This window comes from Carassius carassius, chromosome 14 (genome assembly GCF_963082965.1).
Source record: "Carassius carassius chromosome 14, fCarCar2.1, whole genome shotgun sequence".
Taxonomy (NCBI): Eukaryota; Metazoa; Chordata; class Actinopteri; order Cypriniformes; family Cyprinidae; genus Carassius; species Carassius carassius.
Genome location: NC_081768.1, coordinates 1,978,279 through 2,004,443, shown reverse-complemented (window position 1 = coordinate 2,004,443; position 26,165 = coordinate 1,978,279). Strand labels below are relative to the sequence as shown.

At 35.9% G+C, this 26,165-nt stretch overlaps 2 protein-coding genes across 5 annotated transcripts in view; both read left to right on the top strand.

The window, feature by feature from the left end:
* The window catches only part of LOC132156719 (geranylgeranyl pyrophosphate synthase-like), a 30,284-nt gene extending 8,297 nt beyond the window's left edge, over positions 1-21,987 (top strand). For all 4 annotated transcript variants that reach the window (XM_059565696.1, XM_059565697.1, XM_059565698.1 and 1 more), the window contains exons 3-4: positions 10,784-10,854; positions 21,123-21,987. In XM_059565696.1, the coding sequence (XP_059421679.1) occupies positions 10,784-10,854; positions 21,123-21,947 (896 nt within the window). In that variant the 3' untranslated portion in view covers positions 21,948-21,987. The remainder of the gene's footprint in view (positions 1-10,783; positions 10,855-21,122) is intronic.
* The window catches only part of LOC132156718 (egl nine homolog 1-like), a 339,835-nt gene that overhangs the window by 296,803 nt on the left and 16,867 nt on the right, over positions 1-26,165 (top strand). The gene's annotated exons all lie outside the window — the stretch shown is intronic.

Here is a 26,165-nt window from a genome sequence, read left to right as displayed (position 1 = left end):
TTTATTTAATATCGATTACTCTTAAATTTAATAGAACTTTTTATGCAAAGGGTTTCTGTCCACAATTTCAGCAAGAGTAAACACTAACAGCTGGAAAAAAAATACTGCTTTAATTTAAAGTAGCGAAGTGAAGATTCAAGGCTTTGGAGATATTTATCATTCTGTCGTTATTTACTCGCCCTCAAAACCTGTTGGGCTTGTTTTGGATGTTGAAAATGAATAGCATTAATGCCCATCGACTTTCATCAGATGCAAAACACACAACATTATTCAAAACGTCATCTTTTTTAATTCCACAGAAGACAAATAATTCATTAGGGTGAAAAAATGTTTATTTGCGGATAAAACTTTACCTGTTTTGCTTGATGTATATTATTTTTCCCCACATTACATTTAATCATTTAGCAGACGCTTTTATCCAAAGCGACTTACAAATGAGAACAATAGAAGCAGTCAGGTCAACAAGAGAACAACAACAGTATACAGGTGCCATGACAAGTCTCAGTTAGTCTAATATAGAACGCATAGGTAGGTTTTTTTTTTTTTTTATAAAATTAAAAGACAAGAAAAGGAAAAGTGCTAGTATTAGTTGGTTAAGTGCAGGCGAAAAAGATGAGTCTTTAGATGTTTCTTGAAAATGAGTAAAGACTCAGCTGCACGAATTGAGACTGGGAGGTCATTCCACCAGCTGGACACAGTCCAGGAAAAGGTCCATGAGAGTGATTTTGAACTTCTTTGGTATGGCACCACAAGGCGTCGTTCACTTGCAGAGCGCAAACTTCTGGAGGGCACATAAGATTTAACCAGTGAGTTTAGGTATGTTGGTGCCATGCCAGTGGTCGTCTTGTAGGCTAGCATCAGTACCTTGAATTTGATGCGAGCGGCTACTGGTAGCCAGTGTAACCTGATGAGGAGAGGAGTAACATGAGCTTTTTTTGGCTCATTGAAGTCAACCCTTGCTGCTGCATTCTGGATCAACTGCAGAGGCTTGACAGTACATGCAGGAAGAGCCAGGAGAGCATTACAATAGTCCAGTCTGGAGAGAACAAGAGCTTGGACAAGAAGTTGGGTGGCTTGCTCTGACCGGAAGGGTCTAATCTTCCTAATGTTGTATAAGGCAAACCTGCAGGACCGGGTCGTTGTAGCAATGTGGTCTGTGAAGCTTAACTGATGATCCATCACAACTCCTAGGTTTCTGTCTGTCCTCGAAGGAGTAATGGTTGACGAACCCAGCTGTATAGAGAACATATCTCCACATATCTTTACTACGAGGAGACTTAAATGATTAATAACTGTGTTGTTGATATAACATGAACTCAAAATACTTTAAACAACCAAAGTACAGTTACAAGAACATTAATATGCATGATTGATGCTTAATTGTGTTACAAACATATACTTTAACTCCGCATTTAAAAAGCATAAATATTGTATTTCATAATTATGTTAATTATAAATAGTGTATTTATTTCTTACGATGTTTATTTGTAATTTACAAATTTATATTTTAGCGCATTATTTTTTACTTTTTTGATTTTATCAAATGTGTGATCTGGGTTTACCATAACATCATGAACCAATATATTATTTTATAAAAATAAATATTAGAAATAATTTTAGAAATGTTTAAATAAACATTTATTAAATGCATTTTTGTAATAATAATAATAATAATAATAATAAAAATGAAAGCTTGTGTGTGATTTTCTAAGTTTAACATATTTGGTATAATATTGTATTGTAGAAATATTAGTAAATCAGAAATATTATATAAATACATTTGATATTTAACAATGAAAAATGTAAAAGCATAAATTTGAATAAAATGAAAACTAAAAGACTTTCAAATCACATGAGCCAATATTTTATTCACAATAGAACATAGATAACATAGCAAATGTTTAAACTGAGAAAGTTTACAATTTTATGCACAAAATGAGCTCATTTCAATTTTGATTTCTGCTACAGGTCTCAAAATAGTTGGGACGGGGCATGTTTACCATGGTGTAGCATCTCCTTTTCTTTTCAAAACAGTTTGAAGACGTCTGGGCATTGAGGCTATGAGTTGCTGGAGTTTTGCTGTTGGAATTTGGTCCCATTCTTGCCTTATATAGATTTCCAGCTGCTGAAGAGTTCGTGGTCGTCTTTGACGTATTTTTCGTTTAATGATGCGCCAAATGTTCTCTATAGGTGAAAGATCTGGACTGCAGGCAGGCCAGGTTAGCACCCGGACTCTTCTACGACGAAGCCATGCTGTTGTTATAGCTGCAGTATGTGGTTTTGCATTGTCCTGCTGAAATAAACAAGGCCTTCCCTGAAATAGACGTTGTTTGGAGGGAAGCATATGTTGCTCTAAAACCTTTATATACCTTTCAGCATTCACAGAGCCTTCCAAAACATGCAAGCTGCCCATACCGTATGCACTTATGCACCCCCATACCATCAGAGATGCTGGCTTTTGAACTGAACGCTGATAACATGCTGGAAGGTCTCCCTCCTCTTTAGCCCGGATGACACGGCGTCCGTGATTTCCAACAAGAATGTCAAATTTGGACTCGTCTGACCATAAAACACTATTCCACTTTGAAATAGTCCATTTTAAATGAGCCTTGGCCCACAGGACACGACGGCGGTTCTGGACCATGTTCACATATGGCTTCCTTTTTGCATGATAGAGCTTTAGTTGGCATCTGCTGATGGCACGGCGGATTGTGTTTACCGACAGTGGTTTCTGAAAGTATTCCTGGGCCCATTTAGTAATGTCATTGACACAATCATGCCAATGAGTGATGCAGTGTCGTCTGAACGCCCGAAGACCACGGGCATCCAATAAAGGTCTCCGGCCTTGTCCCTTACGCACAGAGATTTCTCCAGTTTCTCTGAATCTTTTGATGATGTTATGCACTGTAGATGATGAGATTTGCAAAGCCTTTGCAATTTGACGTTGAGGAACATTGTTTTTAAAGTTTTCCACAATTTTTTTACGCAGTCTTTCACAGATTGGAGAGCCTCTGCCCATCTTTACTTCTGAGAGACTCTGCTTCTCTAAGACAAAGCTTTTATAGCTAATCATGTTACAGACCTGATATCAATTAACTTAATCAATCACTAGTTGTTCTCCCAGCTGAATCTTTTCAAAACTGCTTGCTTTTTTAGCCATTTGTTGCCCCCGTGCCAACTTTTTTGAGACCTGTAGCAGGCATTAAATTTTAAATGAGCTAATTAAGTGGATAAAAGTGTAAAATTTCTCAGTTTAAACATTTGCTACGTTATCTATGTTCTATTGTGAATAAAATATTGGCTCATGTGATTTGAAATTCCTTTAGTTTTCATTTTATTAAAATTTAAAAAACGTCCCAACTTTTCCGGAATTCGGGTTGTATATATATATAATAATAAAACATGAAAGCTCAAATGTGTGACCTTCTTGGTTCGCCACGTTTTATGTGCAATTACCAAACATGATGCTAAATAAAATCTGTCTAAATTTCACTCTTAATAAACTTTCCACGATGCATATTGTTGCAGTTTTGTATTACGGCAGGATATATTGTTACAGTGATTTCTGGAGCCAGAAGCTGCTTGACATTTGATGTCAGCTAGCCGTTCTGTGACAGAAGCATCATCATAAATCTATAAGTCACAGTCATACAGGAAATCTGCAGTCAGCACAATGCACAATAAATGACAATATATCATGTGTCTCTTATTAGCTGCTCCTGCTGTAGCAGGAATTAGTAAAAGGACACACATTCGGTTCTGTTGAAGTAATGCTGTTAAGGACGATTTGCCATGGGTTGATTTGTTCCTCATGGCTTTTGTATCCTTTTTGTCACAGTGTCTGGGTTGTGTTCCCTGGGTTTCCACTAGGTGTCCTCCTTTCCAGAGTCGAGTGTTCCCTGGGTTTCCACTAGGTGTCCTCCTTTCTCATGGTGTCTTTCTCCTTATCACTTCCTGTTCCCTTATTTGGTCACCTTCCTCCTGTTTAGTAATTGATTGTGCCCCACCTGTCTCCTGTTCCCTCATTATCCTTCTGTGTATTTATACCCGGTCTGTCTGAGTCTGTGTTACGGAGTCCTTGTTTAATGTCCTATGATTATTCATGTCCGTCGCTTCTTGCCTTGCTTTGCCTTGTCTTCGTGTCTTGTTTATGTGGGATTTGGAGTTCCCTGGGTTTCCACTAGGTGTCCTCCTTTCTCATGGTGTCTTTCTCCTTATTACTTCCTGTTCCCTTATTTGGTCACCTTCCTCCTGTTTAGTAATTGATTGTGCCCCACCTGTCTCCTGTTCCCTCATTATCCTTCTGTGTATTTATACCTGGTCTGTCGGAGTCTGTGTTACGGAGTCCTTGTTTAATGTCCTATGATTATTCATGTCCGTCGCTTCTTGCCTTGCTTTGCCTTGTCTTCGTGTCTTGTTTATGTGGGATTTGGATATTCTGGTTTTGACCCTGCCTGGACTGTTTACCCCTTTGGATTACTCTTTAATAAATGACTTACCTGCAATTGGTTCCCTCTCCGTGTTTTCTGTAACACTGATCGTGACAGAAGGACTCCGTCACTCTAGGAACCAGCGTTATGTCGTTTTTCCGTTCCCCAGCCAAGATGGCGGAGCGGCGAGCCAAGCATCTTCGGTTGATCGCCCTCCGTCCAAGAAGGCAATGAAGTGGGGACCCTGACTCTAATTTGTGCGCTACTTGCAGCATCTGCTTCGGTGGGATGCCCCAGCCACTTCTGTCTCTTCCGGCGGGGTGGTCGTCAGCCCAGCACCACTGCCCAGGATGGCAACCAGCCAAGCGCCACAACCCAAGATGGCCGCCAGTCCAGCACCACTGCCCAAATTGGCTACCAGCGCCACAGCACAAGATGGCCGTCTGTCCAGCGCCACAGCACAAGATGGCCGCTAACCCAGCGCCAATGCCCAAATTGGCCCACGTTCCAGCGCCACAGCCCAAGATGGCCGCAAGCCCAGCGCCAATGCCCAAATTGGCCACCGGTTCAGCGCCACAGCCCAAGATGGCCGTCAGCCTAGCGCCACAGTACAAGATGGCTGCCAGTCCAGCGCCACAACCCCAGATGGCCGCCAGCCCAGCACCACAGTACAAGATGGCCGCCTGTCCAGAGTCATGGCCCAAGATGGCTGCTTGCCCAGCACCGCCGCAAGGAATGAGAGTCTCAGCTGACCCTCCGGAGTCGAGTCAGGTTCCGGTTGTCCCTCCAGAGCAGAGTCAGGTTCCGGTTGTCCCTCCAGAGCAGAGTCAGGTTCCGGTTGTCCCTCCAGAGTCGAGTCAGGTGCCGGTTGACCCTCCAGAGTCGAGTCAGGTGCCAGTTGACCCTCCAGAGTCGAGTCAGGTGCCAGTTGACCCTCCAGAGTCGAGTCAGGTGCCAGTTGACCCTCCAGAGTCGAGTCAGGTGCCAGTTGACCCTCCAGAGTCGAGTCAGGTGCCAGTTGACCCTCCAGAGTCGAGTCAGGTGCCAGTTGACCCTCCAGAGTCGAGTCAGGTGCCAGTGAACTCTCCAGAGTCGAGTCAGGTGCCAGTGAACTCTCCAGAGTCGAGTCAGGTGCCAGTGAACTCTCCAGAGTCGGGGCTAGTCGCCGCTGATCCTCCAGAGTCGGGGCTAGTCGCCGCTGATCCTCCAGAGTCGGGGCTAGTCGCCGCGGATCCTCCAGAGTCGGGGCTAGTCACCTCGGATCCTCCAGAGACTAGGCTGGTCACCGTTGACCTTTCAGAGTCAAGTCACCGGTGATCTTCAAGGACTGAGTCAAGTCACCGGTGGTCTTCAAGGACTGTGTCAAGTCACCGGTGGTCTTCAAGGACTGTGTCAAGTCACCGGTGGTCTTCAAGGACTGTGTCAAGTCACCGGTGGTCTTCAAGGACTGAGTCAAGTCACCGGTGGTCTTCAAGGACTGAGTCAAGTCACCGGTGGTCTTCAAGGACTGAGTCAAGTCACCTCTGATCTTCATGAACCGAGGCAAGTCACCTCTGATCTTCATGAACCGAGGCAAGTCACCTCTGATCTTCATGAACAAAGGCAAGTCACCTCTGATCTTCATGAACAAAGGCAAGTCACCTCTGATCTTCAGGAACAAAGGCAAGTCACCATTGATCTTCATGAGCAAATACAAGTCACCAAAGATCTTCATGAGCAGAGCCAGGTCAGCACCGATCTTCTGGAGTCCAGTAGAGACACCATGGAATTACCAGAGTCTCGTCCTCCCGTTGATCCGGCCGCACGGAAGTGGTGGGCTTCTGATCCGCCCTGGGGGCTTTGTGCATCGACCACAAGGATGTGGTGGTCTTCTGCTCCGCCCTGGGGAACTCCAGCCTCGACCACAAGGATGTGGTGGTCTTCTGCTCCGCCCTGGGGGACTCTGGCCTCGACCACAAGGTTGTGGTGGTCTTCTGCTCCGCCCTGAGGTGCTTCCGCCTTGACCACAGGGGTGTGGTGGTCTTCTGCTCCGCCCTGGGGGGCTTCCGCCCTGACCACATGGTTGTGGTGGTCTTCTGCTCCGCCCTGGGGGGCTTCCGCCCTGACCACATGGTTGTGGTGGTCTTCTGCTCCGCCCTGGGGGGCGCCACGTGAAGTCCTTCATGGACTTATGTTTTTCGTTTTCTGTTGTGTTTTCTGTCGGTTCCCCTCTGTTAGCCTGGCCCTCCGTCCCTCCACCTGGACCTCCTCCGGTCCTCCTCCCTCCTGATCTCCCAGTTTTGTGTTTACACTTCTGGTGTCTGTTTCCCATGTTTCCTTTCTGGCCCTCCGTCCCTCCCCCTGAGCCTCCACCTGTCCGCCTCCCTCCTGGTCTCTGTTTTGTGTCATGTCGTGAAGCGTCTGGGAGCCGCTCCGTAGAGAGGGGGGTACTGTCACAGTGTCTGGGTTGTGTTCCCTGGGTTTCCACTAGGTGTCCTCCTTTCTCATGGTGTCTTTATCCTTATCACTTCCGGTTCCCTTATTTGGTCACCTTCCTCCTGTTTAGTAATTGATTGTTCCCCACCAGTCTCCTGTTCCCTCATTATCCTTCTGTGTATTTATACCCGGTCTGTCTGAGTCTGTGTTACGGAGTCCTTGTTTAATGTCCTATGATTATTCATGTCCGTCGCTTCTTGCCTTGCTTTGCCTTGTCTTCGTGTCTTGTTTATGTGGGATTTGGATATTCTGGTTTTGACCCTGCCTGGACTGGACCCCTTTGGATTACCCTTTAATAAATGACTTACCTGCAATTGGTTCCCTCTCCGTGTTTCTCCGTCTGTAACACCGATCGTGACACTTTTAGACATTGGAGTAGCTTTAACAGTGTAGTGTAGGATTATATTTCCAAGTCGCTTGTGTGATTATGTTACCATGTCATTTTTCGGTAATATAGTCATCTTTTACTGTCCAGTGTCATTTTATGACACTGGACATAATATTTTCTGGACATTTTATGGTATAGTTTTTGTTAACATTTTGAGTTAGATTTAACTTTTATATTTTGTGTTTTCACTTTAATTTTAGTCATTGTTATTCTTTTATTTGATCATTTTATATATATATATATATATATATATATATATATATATATATATATATATATATATATATATATAGTTTCTTTCATATTTTCAGTTAACGTTCATTTCAAGTAGCAAGTAGGTTTTATTTTTTTTATATTTTCTGTTTTCATTTTAGTTCAAGTATTTTGTTGTTTGTCATTTTTGTAATTTCTTAAACTAATACATACAAATGAATAAACTTTATAGAAATGTATTTTGTTGCAATGTAGACTTCCATTTTTAATTGATGTTTTGGCAATTTAGAAATGTTTTGTTTTAGTTATTTCAGTACTACTTTGATATTCATATTTCATACTTCATATTTTATTTTGGTTACTTTTTTCATAGTTTTAGATTTAGTTTTAACTATAATAGACCTGTATGAATGTTTTATTGAAAACTGCATGAAAACTTAGAATTATGCATAAGTCTCTCTCTCTCTCTCTGTGTGTGTGTGTAAAATCAGTAACATAATTTGGTTGCCACTGCTTCAATTTCCTACGGTCTTGCAGAATTAAATCTTCCTCTTTCCATCTCTACACTCTTAAAATCGAGGTGCTTAAAAGCAATGCCATAGAAGAACCATTTTTGGTTCCACAAAGAAGAGAAAACCATCTCTTTCTTACCTTTTTATAATCTTAAGAACCTTCTTTCGCCACAAAGAAGCTTTTGTGAAACGTTAAGGTTCTTCAGATGTTTATGGAACCATTTAGACAAAACGGTTCTTCTATGGAATCATGAAGCACCTTTGTTTTTAAGAGTGCATGCTGCTCTATTAGCGAGAGTGTGTTGATTGTATCGACAGTAAAACCCGCCGAGTCAGAAGGAGTCTGAGAGGTCGAGGAGGAATGCTGCTGCTGCATCAGAACCCATTCTGTTGTTTTCCCGTCGTTCTCTTGCAATTTTAATGATGTCCTGTGACAGTATGCACAAACCCAGAGACACTCCTCTCGGCTAGTTTTTGCAGAGGTCAGGGAAGACATCACTGAGGAACTGAAACTCGACAGCGCCGGTGAAGAGAAACAGAGAAGCACATGTGAAGAGATTGAGAAAGACTTCCAGGAGGTCATTTACTCGCATTTAAACGGGAAATCTCATTAAAACACGTCCAGGTCATATTTCGCCCCAGAATTAATTCAGTGAATCCTGACGTTTTACTTTTTCTCACTATTTAGTGATTCCCATTACTGTAAAGAAAGGGTTATAAATTAAATATCTAAAAAAAATACATCAAATAATAATAACTGAAGTAATTTTTTTTAAATAATTTATGTATTTAATAAATGTAATAATTTATAAAATTACAATAAATATGATTTCTGAAAAATGTTATTTGTATAACCGAAGTACATAATGTAACTGAAATGGTAACTATATCGTAGTAAAAAGTAAAACTTTTTTTTTTTTTTTTTTGCAAGATTCTTAAGCTCAAATATAAGACTTAATATATTGTAAAAGACATGCACAAATAAAATTAATACCATATGAGCGGGGTAGGGCAATGTCTATAGTACAATATTAAACAAAATAAATTACTGTAAAGTTTCATTTACAGTTCAGATACAAGTCTACACAAAAACAAAGTTTTATAAATGATAAACTTTAAAAATGCATTTTAATACTGATTCATGCAGTGAAAGAACGCACTCTAAATATGCACACATAATGTATGCATGCTCTCTAAAGGTGTGTTTTATTTACTTTGCAAAATATACTCTTAATGTCAATAAGCTCGCACTTCGTTAAAAAACATCAATTATGATATTATCGCAGACCATATATTGCACACACACACCCTTATAATGCATTGTCTTCTTATCGATCCACCAATTCACATTTAAATCTCTGCGTGTTTGCAGGATAAAAACATGGGTTGATTTTACATTGGTCTGAACAAAACAACTGTTATATTGAAAATGCACATTCATTCTCTGCCAGCAGGTGGAGCATGTGATAGAAATATAACCGTTGCACTGGTTACAGTAGAACACAAAGCAGCGCAGCACCGGACTTTAAATGTGCAGCGTTCGCGTTTTTTTTTTTTTTTTAAGTTTAGTTGTCACATTCATCCGTATTGCAATTCTGCTCTTTCAGTCCCCAAATTGCCATCCCCAAGACTTTCCCGTACAATAAGACTTTTTTTTTCAATAAGAATTTGATGCAACTAAATTTAAGACATTTTAAGACCTCACGGAAACTGTGAAAAATGTATTATTTAATTTTAAATTAAGTCATTGAACTTTTAAAAAATTTAATAAAATTTAAAAAAAAAATACATACTAGTAATAAAATGAATTACGACAATTAAAAATAAGTCAATTAATTAATACAATTACAAATGTAGTTTTTTTTTGCAACCAAAGATTGTTAGAATTTTTGTTGATACAGTTTGTCAGGAAGAGAAAATCTGATACAGTGTTATCATAGAAAGTGTTTTCAAAGCTAAAAAGGCACAAAAAGTGCTATTTTGAGGCTAATCAAATTGTGATGTTTTCAGAAATGGTTAGTGAATTTTCTTTGATTATTGAGGGTGAATCTGAGCTGTTCTTGATGAATTCATCATTACTAGAGGCCAAACGGAGTTGAAGTGAGGACACAGGAGGAGGAACATTAGATCAGCGCAGCTTGACTCGCTCCAGTTACAGGAAAACGCTCATGAAGTCAGATGAATGATCGTCGTTCTGAAGACAGCTTGCTGAATAATCAGAGCTCTGCAGGCTTCAGCGTTTAAGTCTGTGTTTTAAAAACCAAAAACACTTCTGTTGACTCATCTGCATTTTGTATGATTCTGGTTTCATGCCGTTTATTTGTTCAATGTTTTTAGTTAACTATAATATAAACTTCTTAGATGAGATACTGCAGATTTAATTTTTATATTTATATTTTCTGTTTTCACTAAGTTCAGTTCGAGTACATTTGTTGTTTTTTAATTTTGCCTATATAGTTTTTTTTTATTATTATTTTAGTGCTCCAGACTAGCTCAAAGTATTTTTTGTATTAAATATTTTATGTAAATGTTATTTTAATTTCAAGTAAAGAAAATGTTTGCTTGTTTTACGTTCATAACCCTGTTTAAATACTCAATTTACTTTTATATTTATTCAATTTTAGTTTTTAATTGTATAGTTTACATCAAAAAAATATTTTAAGTTGTAGAATATTTAGTTGTAATTATTTTAGTTATTAGCTGAAATAAAATAGCTGCAGCTCATTTCGAACTCTGGTCATCTTTTCTCTGTTTTTTTTTTTTAGGAAAACAAGTCCGAACTAAACTCTCGCAAGCGTTCAACCACTGGCTCAACGTCCCAGAGGACAAGCTTCAGGTAAGGCTTTATCTGTGTTAATCAGGAAGTGTTTCAGTGTTTCTGCATGGACCGTATTGTTGAAATATATATTGTATAAGCCGAGGAACACATTTCCTCAAATTTGGCTTGAGTTATATTCTCTATTGTAATGCAAGTATGAAGCAGTTTGTGCTTATTTTCTGTACAGTTTACAATAAAAATAAAATAATAAAAGGTAAGTGTGACTATTAATCTAACAATTCTGACTTTCCCCCCTTATTATTCAGATGTAAACTGAAAAAAACTTGGAATGAGATAAATTTGCAATTACCTTTATTTTTTTTATTCTGTGGTGTTAACAGTGAAATGTAAAGAAAAGAAGTCAGATTTGTGAGAAATTGAGAATTGCAAGACAAAAGGTTGCCTTTTTTTTATTTTACTTTTCAGCTTGTTTTATTTTTTATTCCAGTTTTATATTTTTATTTATTGTATTTTATTACATTTGTATTTTTTTTCCTCTTTGAATTTTTTTAAACATTATTTTCATTTATTTGTTTTATATTTTTATTTATTGTATTTTATTAAAAAATATTTTTTACTTTATATTCTTTTTTTCTGTTTTATTTTTATTTATTGTATTTTATTAAAATATTTAAAAATATATATTTACATTATTTCATATTAAATTATTTTCTTATTTTTCTTTATTGTATTTTATTGAATTTTTTTATATATTTTTACATTTTAATTTATCATTATAAAATATATTTTATTAAATGTATTTTATTATAAATAAATAATTGTATTATTATTATCATCATCATCATCATTATTATTTTGCATCCTCAGATCTGTGCAGGTTATTGAAGGTTTAGTTTAGATTGTGTGGTATCCTCTCTCCATGTCTGAGTGAAAGTCAGCTGAGCTTTCTGTTAGATTTGTGTGCTGATTTTCATTTCAGTCAACTTCTGCTTGCCGAGGGCAAAGTTTAAAGAGAAATAAAGCAGCAAATCTGTTTCACTTTCAGTTCTGCTGAGGAACTCGGGACTTTGTGGAAAACCTGTTTCTGGCTGCTTTATGAAAGTCTCAGTCTCTAATTAAGAGAACAGATGTTCTCACACTACACTGGCTTTAGTCTTTAATCAACAACTAGTCTGCATGCTCCTGATGTTTCATGTGAATAATGTTAGTTAGGATTATCAGATCATATTCTGAATCGCTGCTGTTCCTTCAAACGTTTTCATCAGATTGCACGCCTGCTTTTAAATGTGTGTCAGCTGAAAGAGTTGCTTTGTGTGATGCATAGTGATTTAGTTACATCATTAATCCACTCTTGGAAGGGTTTGCGTTTATTTATTTTTTTTATTTTAAATACAGTTGTGGTTAGTTCAGGAAGGCCATACAAACTACAGGCAGATTGCACTCCAGTGACTGTGCTTTTGCAGCTTAACACTCCCATGCAAACCTTGTGTGTGCAAACTGGTCATTTCCTGTTTTGTCTGGTTGTTTTTCTGGGCTGGCATTGCAGAGACTGTAAATGATCAATGCAAATAGATTTTAGCTCTAAAACCTCACATCATGGGTCACTTTCAGCATTGGGCTCTTCAGATTGAGTCAAGGCGTTCATGACGGGATCGTGTTACAACAGAGAGAAATAATGCACATATGAGAATCTTTTGAAGGAATCGTTCACCCAGAAATGATTGCATTCATGTCACGTCGTTGTGTCTTTTGCATAATAAAGAAAACTAGCCAAGATATCCAAGTTCGCATAAATTATATTATTTATTCCTGGTGTTTTTTTTTATTAGATCAGGATTAGTGTTTATATATATATATATATATATGTGTGTGTGTGTGTGTGTGTGTGTGTGTGTGTGTGTAAATGTATGTCTTTATGGTTACATTTTTAAAATGATTTATTCAAGTAATTTATTATTTTGAAGGTGTGACATGAAAAAAGGTGCATTTTTTATTTATTATTATTATTATATCATCATCATCATCATTTTTGTATATTATATAATAACAATAATTTATTTTTATCTTCATCGTCACCATCTAACTTTATATTTGTGTATTTATTATTATTATTATTAATAATAATAATAATAGTAATAATACTGGGAACAAATATATAAATAATTCTATAAATAAATATTTATTATTATACTATTTGTATTTTTATTAACTATTATATTTAATTAATTTTATTATTGTAATTGTTTTATTAAAAATAATAATAATAATAATGCACTTACATTGATATTATATATGTTTCATTTTATATTGATTAATATTAATATAATACTGTGCAAAAATAACTGATACTGTATGTAATATTTTCTGTATATAATGATTTTCGTTGTTGTGGAAAGCTCCAATGGTTGCTTGGAGTCTTCTGAAATCATACAGTGTGTTATCTTCGTTTGGGGAACAGACTGAAATTAAGTCTTTATTGATTGTTAATCTTTTATCAAACCTCATCCGTGTTTGTGTTCATTTAAAAACAGTGCTTTAATTCATTTGTGGCAGGTTTGATGTGATGTTTTCTCCTTCTGACGCAGTTGAACACTAGTACAGATGCTCATTAGAATATTGTTTTAGCATTTAGCATTTTTACGTGCCAGATGAAGTATTAAAATTGTTAAACTGGACACTACCTGACCGAGTTTATATGCAATGCAGCAGTTTTTTTAATACATGTTTAATCCAGCATTGCAGATATCGGACCCATGAGGAATCACATTAACACAGAAGGACACTTCACAATGATTATTAGATGTTTGCAGTGGAATATACCTAGTGTTGGAGCAGAGGACTATTAATCGGTGAAAAAAAATCATTTGAGAGCCGCTGAAGAGGTTTTAAGTGTTTTTTGTCGAATCAGTTTCTGGTTTGAATTCAAGTGCTACTATTTCTGTGCCACTTTTGTTAAAAAAATAATTGTCTTTCCCTTTCTATAGGTTTGTTTTTAAAGAATAGTTCTCCCAAAAATGAATATTTGTTGACCGTTTAATCGGGATGAGTTTGTTTCTTCATCAGGTTTGGAGAAATGCAGCATTGCATCAGTGTCTCATCAATGGATGCTCTGCAGTGAATGGGTGCCGTCAGAATGAGAGTCCAAACAGCTGATTAAAAACATTATGCTTATGAGTTAAAGTATATGTTTGTAATATAATTAAGCATCAATCATGAATATTTATGTTCTTGTTAATGAACCGAACCATTTGAACTCCTGTGTTTTGGCTGTGTAAAGTATTGTGAGAGCATCGTGTAAGACTATATCAATTCTTTACATTTCTCCAAATCTGATGAAGAAACAAACTCATCCTGATCTTGCATGACCTGAGGGTTTACATTTTCTTTAATGTATATTGTTATACACTGTAGGATTTATTTGAAGTTTCTATTAAACTTAAAGTAATATCAAATTCAATGAAGTAGAAAGACTAAACTGGCATTACCCTGTAAAACGTACTTTAATAACCTTCATTTGCAACTTAGAAAAATGCGTTTTTTACGGCGTAGTGAGTGTTAATTAGCATCAGATGATCAGATTCAGCCAGCTGTTCATCCTGAATATTTGACTAAAGCTCTTCAGACGGGGAAAGTCAGCCGCTCGGGTCAGTAACACTGTTTTACGGGGCTAGTCTTCTCCACTTCCACGTTTTCTTGATCTCGTGAATTGAAAACCGCTTCTGTTTTGGATGCGTGTAATGCGGTTGAATCATTGTAAGGCTTGTTTATATCAGGTTGGTTTTCCTGTGAATTTTTAATCATTCCAGCAAGACTCATGCTCATAATGCATTTACTCTTATTGTCATTGCAGTAACGTAGGCACAAATCTTTTTCAAAATGTCTGTCAGAAGTTATTCAGTTTGTTTCCACTGGATCATTAGTCATCATTTATGTTTGGCAAGCAGTAATAAATATCCGGTTGTAATTACAGCCAGTTTCTCGAGTCAATCTTGTAGCGGATTAGCCTCAAATTGACTTTCATATGTAACACTTAATTAATGATTAAATGATGAACATGCATTCATTTGCTCCAATTTACGTGTCATTTAAATAATTAAGAGATGTATTTTCTTGGAAATCACTAATAAATGGTTAAATAGTCTTTATTTAATATTTCTTAAAAAAAAAAAAAAAAAAAAAAAGGTTTTATCAGAATTTCCAAACTGTTTTATTAAACTTTGAAAGAACAGTAAGATGAAAACTAAGATCTAAAAATTAAGAAATGAAAGCATAAAAATGAGAATTACAATTTTACAGTTATACTGTAAAATAACTTAACAGTACATTTATACTGACATTATTAATAAAAAAATTATTTAAGCTACTATTGTAATGAAACATTGTATAATATGGTTTATTTTTATTAAATGCTAATAATAATCATTTAAAAAAAAGTTTGCCATATTACCATATTTTTCGGTTTATAAGTATACTATACTATAAGTATACTATACGCACCTGAGTATATGTCGCATCAGTCCAAAAATACGTCATGAGAAAAAAACATACAGTAAGTCGCACTGGACTATAAGTCGCATTTATTTAGAACCAAGAGAAATGAACCAAGAGAAAACATTACCATCTTCAGCCACGAGAGGGCGCTCTGGGTTTTCAGTGTAGACTACAGGAGCACTGAGCAGCAGAGAGCGCCCTCTTGCGGCTGTAGACGGTAATGTTTTCTATTGGTTCATTTCTCTCGGTTCATGTCAAATTAATTTTGATAAATAAGTCGCAGGACCAGCCAAACTATGAAAAAAGTGCGACTTATAGTCCGGAAAATACGGTAATATAAAATTAGAATATTTGCCAAAATTGTGCGGTTCACAAACAAGCACAGCAAATTTCCAATAACATTTTTATCCGTTTTTTTTTTCCTTTTTTTTTTTCTCTGATTCATTGTCAATAACAAAACATGTGCGTCTGGAACGACACTGGTGTAACAGTTTAGGTGTTTATTTAATTTTTTCTAATCGTTTATTTAAATGTAAGGAGCATCAGCAGAAGACTGTGCTAATAATCCGCTCTCTCCAGGTTTTCTCAGGTATATATAATAAGCGGATGATTCTGGTCATGTTTTAGTCTCGGTGTGATTGTTCGGATCTGTTTCCGTGTCCTGTAATATCTGCACGCAGGACTGTTTGTGGATTCTATTCAAGGGCTGCTTGATCGTCGAGGGATTCTCCATGAATCTCTCGGTCTGTCTCTGTCCTGCGGCGTGGTTTATGTGTCTGTAACACTCTCTCTGAACCCGACTGCATGACTGCACATGTGCCGAATCGCTTCTCAGTGTTCACTGAATAGATTCAAGTCTAAAAATATGAAGAGCGTGTCTGATATCAGCTCTAAGTGCACTGGGTTCAGAGCGGCAGAAATCCGGTTTTCCTGACATGTTTTGGGAATGCTGGTGTTTGTAGAGCTTGTGATTTGACCGGAGTCTGTTCAGAAAGGTTTATCGGAGTTCACTACACTTAAGTCGGAGGTCAGAATAGCCAAATAAAAATGTGAATCTCACAAAAAACATGTCCAGGTTGTTGTTGGTTTTTAATGTGTGTTTGTTAAATAAAAAAAGACACCATTTGCATTAAAGAATGACTTGCCTATAATTTAATTTCTAGTCAAATTTAATTATGCATTTTATATTTAAATATATTCACAATCATAGCTTAACAAATTTCCTTTGAAATCATCTTCAAAATGCATTTATTAAAATTGCTTACAATCAGAATAAATTTGGTCATTGTGAATTGTTAAATTTATTCCGTTAAAACATATGAACATATCTTAATATCATAACTTAAATAATGGTTAACTGTGGAACAAGTGAATATTCAACTAGTTAAAACTTAAATGAATTGGATTTATTTACTTATTTTGTTAATGTTTGTATTTGTTTAAATGTTTATTTAAATAAACTTCATGAACTGGTTTAACAATTTGATTAGATATAAATCTTATTTTTAGAACGCATTTATTCAAGTTGTGTATAGAATAATCATAAATCTGTTAATTGTAGTAATAATAATAATAAATTATAATAATAATATTGATTCAGTTAAAAAAAGTATAACCATGACCAAAATATTGCTAGCTGTAAAACAAGCAATGTTTTTTTTTTATAGTTGAACTATTTGCATCTATTTGAATCTATTTAAATAATTAAATGCATTGCATGTGATGACACATATACTTTTATTTTTTATACTCTTTGCTTCCCCACTACAAAGAATCTCGTTATTAATCAGTAATGTGTGTTTAATTCAGTACAATTCTCTAAATATTCCTCTGGAACACAGTCAAGACTGATGAAGATTGTTTTGCAGGCATCTGTAAGCGAGCATCAACGCTGATGATGTCATCGCAGGGTGATGTAATGTTTCTAGAAGGCAGATAGATACAGAAGTGATCTCGGTCTTACTGGGTGTAAAATGCTCTGTAATAGCGAGCATCAGAATCAGTGTGTGCTCTCACAGATGTCACACTGATATATACACGAGGACTCTTTCTTTATTTCCTACATTCATCATGTTTAAAGCGGATGCCAGCGCTGACGCCCCCTGCTGGTCGCTTTGTTGTATTGCCTTGCAGAGTTTTTCTTTTTATTTCTGTTGTTTTTGAAAGTAAATATCAAGTCAGTCTCTATTTAAACCCTTTAAAGTAGGTGACTGGAATTCATCTAAATGCACTTTTGAGCCAGTAAACCAACTATTAGGCCTGTTTCACACCCCGTTTAACTAATAATTTAAGATTTAAGCATATAAAGCTCCAATGCATTTGGATTGGACACGGTTTTAAACTAATGAACTTAATGTGATGAATTATTTGTCAGTCATACATTAATGAAGAAAAAAAAATCTGATTTACAGTGCATTTAGGAAGTATTCATAGCAATTCAGTTTTTACATGATTTATGTTACAGCTTTATTCTTATATGGTTAAAGTATAATACACTGCTGTTCAATAATTTGGGATCGGTGATGTTTTTTTTTTTTTAAATAAGTTACTTATGCTGATTAAGACTATCTATTTGACCATATTTTGACAAAATAACTGAAATATTATTGCAATTTAAAATAAGACTCTTCTATTTGAATATACATTCAAATCAAATTTATTCCTGTGATGCAGCGCTGTATTTTCAGAAATCATGATCATATACTGATTTATTATCAGTTGTGCTGCTTCAAATTTTTTTTAGAATCTGTGATACTTATTTTCAGGATTCATTGATTTAATAAAGTTAAAAAGAAGAGCATTTATTTAAAATAGAAATCTTCTCCAACAATATCGTTCAAAAGTTTGAGGTCAGTCGATGTGTGTTATATGGTTTAGATTTATATTTAAAATAAATGCTGTTCTTTTAAACTTTCTATTCATCAAAGAATCCTGAAAAAATTAATTCTAATAATAAATCAGCATATTAGAATGATTTCTGAAGGATCATGTGACACTTTATACTGGAGTAATGGCTGATGGAAATTCAGCTTTGCATCACAGAAATAAATTATATTTTACAGGATATGAAAACAGAAACCATTATTTTATATTGTAAAAACATTTAGCAAGATTACGTTTTTTTTCTGTATTTTTGTTCAAATAAATGTAGCTTTGATGCACCTTGATTTTCAAATCTATGAGTATAAAAGTTCAGCGTTCACCTGCTGCTGTGTGTGTGTGTGTGTGTGTGTGTGTGTGTGTGTGTGTCTCTCAGAGGTCAGCTGAGGTCGTGTTAAGCGCTCAGCTGTGGACAGACCCCGAGGATTCGTCCCGCCGTGTCAGCGCTGATTACTTTAACGAGTGAATGCTCACCATATGCTCACCATCAGAAACACATTCACTCGTCAGGAACAGTGCTGCTTTTACAGAACACAACACTAGTGATTAGATCAATTGTTTATTTATTGTGCATTTTCTCACTTGTGCTATATTCTTAAAAGAAAATGATTGTAAACTTAATGCGTGTAAAATACAGAAGCACAGTTTTTTTTTTGTTACATTATAGAAACACTTTTTTTAGCATCAGTAGGTTGTCATTAAGATTGTGTTACTGTTACATTTAAAGGGCTTTTAAATTGGCCAACATCGACTTTTTAAAAATGGTATGATATTGTTTTAAATCGACTGATTAAAAATGCATTTAATATTTTAAAAAACAAGTCTTTATAAAATTGCAATAAAATGTAAAATATAATTCTAATAGTACACATATATATATATACACACACACACACATTATATATATATATATATATATATATATATATATATATATATATATACTAAATTTAAATGTAAGTGGTTGTAAACTTTATTTTAGCTACATTTAATTAAAAATAAGTAGAAATTCTATTTAAATTTAGCTAAAATAAATTGATTGCAACCACTTACCTTAAAAAAAAAAAAAAGTAAAAATTAATGAATTTCTAATTCATTTTAAAATTATAGAATTGCAATAAACACACCTTTTAAATTGGCCTACATTGACTGTTTAATGTTATATTTAATAATATTTTAATTGGATTAAAACGTCATTCTTATCCTATAAATGTAGTTTTAATTATATTTTCTATTATTATAAAATTGCATTAAAATTACTTTTAAATTGGCCTACACTGACTGTGTAATGTCATGATAATATTTTATTATATTAATTGATTAATGTAATTGTAATGTCATTTTGTTAATTAAATTATAAATGAGCACAAATTACTTGAAATGTAGGTATACTTCATTGTCTATTTATATTATGTATATCTCTTTTTAAAAACATTTCATTTTATATTTATTAGAGTCTCTCTTTATAATCTCTGTAGGCCTAAGAGTATTATATTTGTCACAAATCTAAACCTATCTGTAGTTTTAGTTGAGTGCTTTTAATTATCAAATCATTTAATAGTCAAAAGACACAGTTCTGCATGTTGCATTCAAATAAAATGAAGATCTAGAGACAGGATGTTTCTGCAGACCTTCACTAAACGCACAGAAGTCAGTCAGCATTTCAGACACACCCTGATAGTGAACACTATCTAGTGCAGAGTGAGCAGCTGCTGCCCCCTGCAGGCCGTCACATGCATCACAGGTCATCCACATCTTAACCTTTTAACCTCTTAACCTCCATCTCTGCTGATCTGACCCCATGCTTTCTGCTGAGACACACTGCCATTGATGTATTTTACATGACTGCGCACTTATCACACACTACAGCAGGAAGTTATTAATACATAAAGTAAATCGATGCACCCTGATGATTTATTTGCAGACTTGTGCATGTGTATTTAGGCTATTTGATATTTTAATATTACATTGATTAAATGTCATTAATAGTATTCATGTAATGTTTTCATTATTAAAATATTATACATTAAGTAATTTTATCCTGTAAATTAAAATAGAAGTGGCAATTATATTTAATGTTTTTAAAAATATAATTAAATGTAATTTGATTGATGTAATTTATTTTTTTTAAGTTATATATTAATATAATAACATTTTTTAGTCTAAATTATCGACAGTAAGAAATTATATTCAGTAGGTATAATGAATAAATTATATAAAAACATTTAACATGCATATATGTTTTAGTTTTAGATTATAAATTTGCCAATATTTATCAATACTATGTAACATTAGATTTGTATACTTTAAATTGATAATTTAATTTTAACTGATTTAATTTAATAAATCTGTAAGAAAAATTAATCAGGCAGTTGAGGTTTTATATAACTGTATGTGCATTCAGTTGGACATACCCAGCTTTTACTTTGCTTATTAACTATGCACACAGTGATTGGCTGATAGTCTCGGTCAGAAATTTATCTTGCAGATGTTGCCACATTCAAATTAAGAATTTAAAATGCAGGCTAAGTGTCACTAATTAAACAATATATGCATATGTTCCGGTTATTGTCAGCCTGAATTATTTTCATGATTAAAAAAAAGTGAATATGCATATAAACAGCCTTTTAATTAACAGTAGAATAATGATGACAGAGAGTAAGACATGCAAGCAAAAAAGATATCCTCCAAGACCAAAGCGATATCTTTTAAAAAGTAGATTTATCAGAGGTTTCTAAAATGTTAATGATATAGTTTTTGATTTGTTCGTAGTGACTTACGAGTCCTCTTGACTCCTAACCTTACACAGATTTAGCAGCTAGTTTTAGCACTAAAATCCTTTGTGAAATACTCTTAGAGAAAAAAAAATGAAGAATCGATACGCCTGTTATTTTTAAGATTTATGAGCTGTTTTTAGCTTGATGTTTCCAGTGCTGTTATATTTGTCTCGGCAGGTGATCATCGAGGTGACGGAGATGCTGCACAACGCCAGTCTGCTGATCGATGACATTGAAGACAGCTCTAATCTGCGGCGTGGTTTCCCGGTGGCCCACAGCATCTACGGCGTGCCGTCGGTCATCAACTCCGCCAACTACGTGTACTTCCTGGGTCTGGAGAAGGTGCTGACGCTGGAGCACCCCGAGGCCGTGCACGTCTTCACCCGTCAGCTGCTGGAGCTGCACCGCGGTCAGGGACTGGACATCCACTGGAGAGACACCTACACCTGCCCCAGCGAGGAGGAGTACCGTGGCATGGTGCTGCAGAAGACCGGCGGCCTCTTCGGCCTCGCCGTGGGCCTCATGCAGCTCTTCTCCCACTGGAAACCAGATCTAAAGCCGCTTCTGGACACCCTGGGGCTCCTCTTCCAGATCCGGGACGACTACGCCAACCTGAACTCGACGGAGTACAGCGAAAACAAGAGCTTCTGCGAGGATCTGACGGAGGGCAAGTTCTCCTTCCCCACTATACACGCCATCTGGTCGCGTCCCGAGAGCACGCAGGTGCAGAACATCCTCCGGCAGCGCACGGAGAACGTGGATATCAAGCGCTACTGCGTGGATTATCTGGAGAAGGTGGGCTCGTTCGCTTACACCCGTCAGACGCTGCTGGATCTGGAAGCTGAAGCCTATCGCTTGATCGCAGAGCTCGGAGGGAATCCAGAGCTAGAGGCTCTGCTGCAGCATCTGAGTCGCATTTATAAAGAACCTGGGGGCGGAGCTTCAGCCGGCCAATCGAGAGAGCCCGGGGGCGGAGCTTCAACCAGCCAATCAAAACACTGACTTCCCCCTGTGAATAAACTGTACTCTTATTTTGACTCCACTGGAGTTGCCTTCAGTCTGTTGTTTTTGTCTCGTTCACATTTCAAAGCGCTGTAGCTGAAATATTAAAAGTGTAACAGGAACTTGACTTAGTCTGCAATATGTGGTCAAGATTTGTGTACTGTAATCTGTGGACAGATGCTGCTTGTTTAATAATAAATAACCGTAAACAGTCAGATAAAACTAACATTTAATGTTTAAACCATGTCTGTCATATCACCACAAAATCAAAGCAAAAACATTATTTCACTTTAAGAAAATTATTTTCCTTTACCATTTTCATGACTATTATTATTATTAGAATTTAATGTCATTATTATTACTACGACTACAATATCTGCGAGATGGAAGAAACATTTAACTCATGCAATTTCACTAACAATTTAAAACAAATTATTTTGCTTTAAAACAACCATGTTTTGCTTTGTGCAATTATTTTCATGACTGTAGCATCTAAAATATAAATATTATTATTAATGAAGCAGTAAGCTTAGATAATTTTTATGCATTTCTAATATATATTATATAAACACCTGTTTTTCTGCCTGGATGTGTTTAAACCAGCATATAATATAGGTCACTAATAGAGTGAAAATGAGTGATAATCACTCATTAATGGAAATAATTGAAATGTCAAGGAACACATTAATATGAATTTTGAGGCAGAATATTCTCAGCATGATATTCTCACAGGAAAGAATACAAAAACCATTAAAACTCTCTCTTTTTTTTGCTTATGATTTTGGGGTGAAATGTGACTGATGGTTCTGGGTGAATTTCTCATTAAAATTGGACATGACTGCCTTCCTCAAAAGTCCAAATACAGTAGTGATGTGTCTGGACCTTGTGCTGAATCTGTGGACGCTTTAACACTCCTCAAGTCAAGTTAATGTCCTTCCACATTATGGCATTTTACTTTAAGAAAATTAAGACAAAGATTATGGTTCTTTATTTTTTCCTTTACTATTTTCATGACAATTATTAGAATTTATTTAAATGTCATTATTATTACTACTTCAATATCTGTCAGATGGAACAAACATTTAACTTTAATACAATGTCATGTTTACCTCTGAACAAATAGACAGTTACTGTATACATTTATCAGATTCATTCTGTATAAGTAATTTTTTGGATGTTTTTTTAATAACTATTCTATGCATAAACACTCTTCCATACACTTCAGTCTCCTATGAGTGAGTGTGTTTTGTGCTGTTGTTCTTTAATGAAGAGAAAAACTATATATTTTACATGCATGAATAGATTAATTTAGGAATAATTGTGTCTGATCTTATGAAGCGACAGAACAGGATCAACCACTTAAATGGCAAGCAACAACAAGAATTACTGTATTCTTTGGATTTATTTATCTACTTCCTTATCTGAAGAGCTATAATAGAAATAAATTAAATGATTGAAACAAAATCTTTTTTTTTTTGCCCAACAAGTTTGCATTTTTGGTGCATTTATTTGTTTTATGTAGCCCCAAGACCCCGTTAATTTCCCACTGAGATTTAAAACGTATTCAAGTGAATAGGTAAAATAATAATAAAATGAATTACAATAAAAATCAATCTATTATTACATTTTACAAATAATTTAAAATCTCTGGGGCTAGTCAATATTTCTCGTTAAATCTGACACACACAACTTTTTGGGAATCCCAAGGCATGTTAGCCTACTAACCCCACATGAAAAAAATACTATAGTAATTTATAAATGCTATGTTTTTGAACCATTCTATAGTAAAGTGTATTATACTGTAAATATATGACGTTTACAATATGTTAGTGAATACTACAGCATACTGTAGTAGTGAATTGATAATCTGTAATAAATACTGTGGTATACTGTTTTTACTACAGTAAACTGTAGTGCAGTGGTTCCCAACCTTTTTCAACTCGCGGCCCACACAACCAAACACGTATGTTTGCGCGGCCCACTTCAAAAAAATTAACTGACCCCGCTATTGTTGGGTTAATAACTAAGTACTCAGAAGCTAGATTGTTAACTGTATTTATTGAATGAACTAGGGCTGTGCGATTTGGACAAAAAAAAAAAAAAAACTATCGGGATTTCTTTGATCAATTTTGCGATTGTGACACACACCGATATGCTTTTACAGTCATAAATGCATTCAGGATTAATTTGAAACATATTTCCAAAAGAAAATCAATTAGAGCTTTATCAAAAAGTTGTAACGTCTCTAGAACAGACATAAGTCAAAATTATCACTATAGTAAAGATGTAACAAAATGTATAGACTTGTGGCAAAAAAAAAAAAAAAATCCCATACAGGGATGACATGTTTTTTTTTTGCCATGCATTGTTCATAGAGCTCATTAATTGTAGCGGTGCCTCAGGTGTTTGCAGTGTGTATACAGTACGTGTATGCGGTCAGCAGCGAAAGCGCATAAAAATAACGTGAAAGCACATTAAAATAATGCACGAGTGCGAATCTCTGTTCGCACGAAGATTTCCTTTGCTCTGTCACAAAACCAGACGTGCTTGCTCAGATACACGCTGCTCTGCGCGGAGAGTGTGCACTTAAAACGTGTCTCTTCTCACTTAAACTGCGTCCTGTGCACTCACAATTCTCTCTTTGCTCATGTGTTAGATATTAATTATTTTCGCACGTTTTTATTTCTAGCCTTTTACCGCGTGCAGTGTGAACCCTCTGATCCGTTTACATGGGCTCGGAAAAAAGGCGCATCACAGACAGTGTGTGAACCTGGAAATAGGCATATGCCCAGTCTGTTCTCGCCAGAGATGGGACCAAGTCACACATGTGCAAGTCTCAAGTAAGTCTCAAGTCTTAACCTTCAAGTCTCAAGTAAGTCCCAAGTATTTTTTTCTTGGGCAAGTCAAGTCAAGTCAAGTCACAAGTTATGTCAAGTCAAGTCAAGTCAAGTCCTATAGTAAGTCAAGTCCAAGTCAAGTCACCTTATTATTGTAATTTTACCTGCAGAATCTGATCTTAATAAAGTTAAAGACAAGACATAAGTAACAGTAAATTAAAATAATTTGGATTTGCATTGTAAATACTCATGTTCAGTAAAATACATCATGGAATCAAACAAAATTGTAACTTCATAAAATTATTTATTTTTCACTTCTGCCAACAGAAATGTTTTACATTTTCAACATTGAGTCCATAAAACAAATAACAGCTAAACATCCAACAGACTCCTCTCTGAACCCCCCCCCCCCCCCCCTCCCCTCCCCTCCCCTCCCTCTTTAACTTCCAAGTCCGAGTCAAGTCTCAAGTATTTTATTTTTTGTCAAGTCAAGTCACAAGTCTTAAAAATAGCGACTCGAGTCGACTCGAGTCCAAGTCACCAAGTCCCAAGTCCCCATGTCTGGTTCTCGCGCTAGGCGCAATGCATTCTGATTGGATCGGATAGCATACTACGGGAGGTCAGGGCCGTGGAAAATCGTGCTATAAAGCGATTTAGAAATCGCGCACGCTCAAATCGTGATTTTATGACGATTTATTTTAATCGCACAGCCCTAGAATGGACTGGAAATTAACAGAAAATAATTGGCGGCCCACCTGCAATACCACCGCGGACCACAGGTTGAAAACCACTGCTGTAGTGTATTGTAGTAAAATACAGTATTCCCTATAGTTGAAAAAAAAAACGTTTATATTACTATAGTTGTTATATTACCACAGCAACTATAGAATTACCACAACAAATTAATTCAAGTACTTTAGTATAGTATGGTTCAGAAACACTATTTATAAAGTGCTATAATTTTTTTTTCCATGATCGATGAACCAACACAATAAAATATTTAATTATTCTCGAAAACGACGCTAATATACGTAACTCGTCGATTAACGGTTTCTAAAAACTACCACTTAAAACAAAAAATAACGCTAAAAAATATGCTATATTGACAAGGTTTTCTCTCACAAACCTATTTTCAAGGCGTTAAGTCTGATCTAGTTTCTACTAATGAGGGCGTTTATGATTATGGTTTTTAACCAGGATTGTATATTTTCATGCCAAACACAATATGGTGGTATAATAGTGTTACTTACACATTTTGAAGCGTTCATGACCCATGAATGATGCAGTTTACCTGAAACACATCTGCAGCGTTAGCATTAGCATTAGCTCAGCCTCTTCTCCGACACACTCAGCCCTTATTACTTAAACCTTTTACACAATG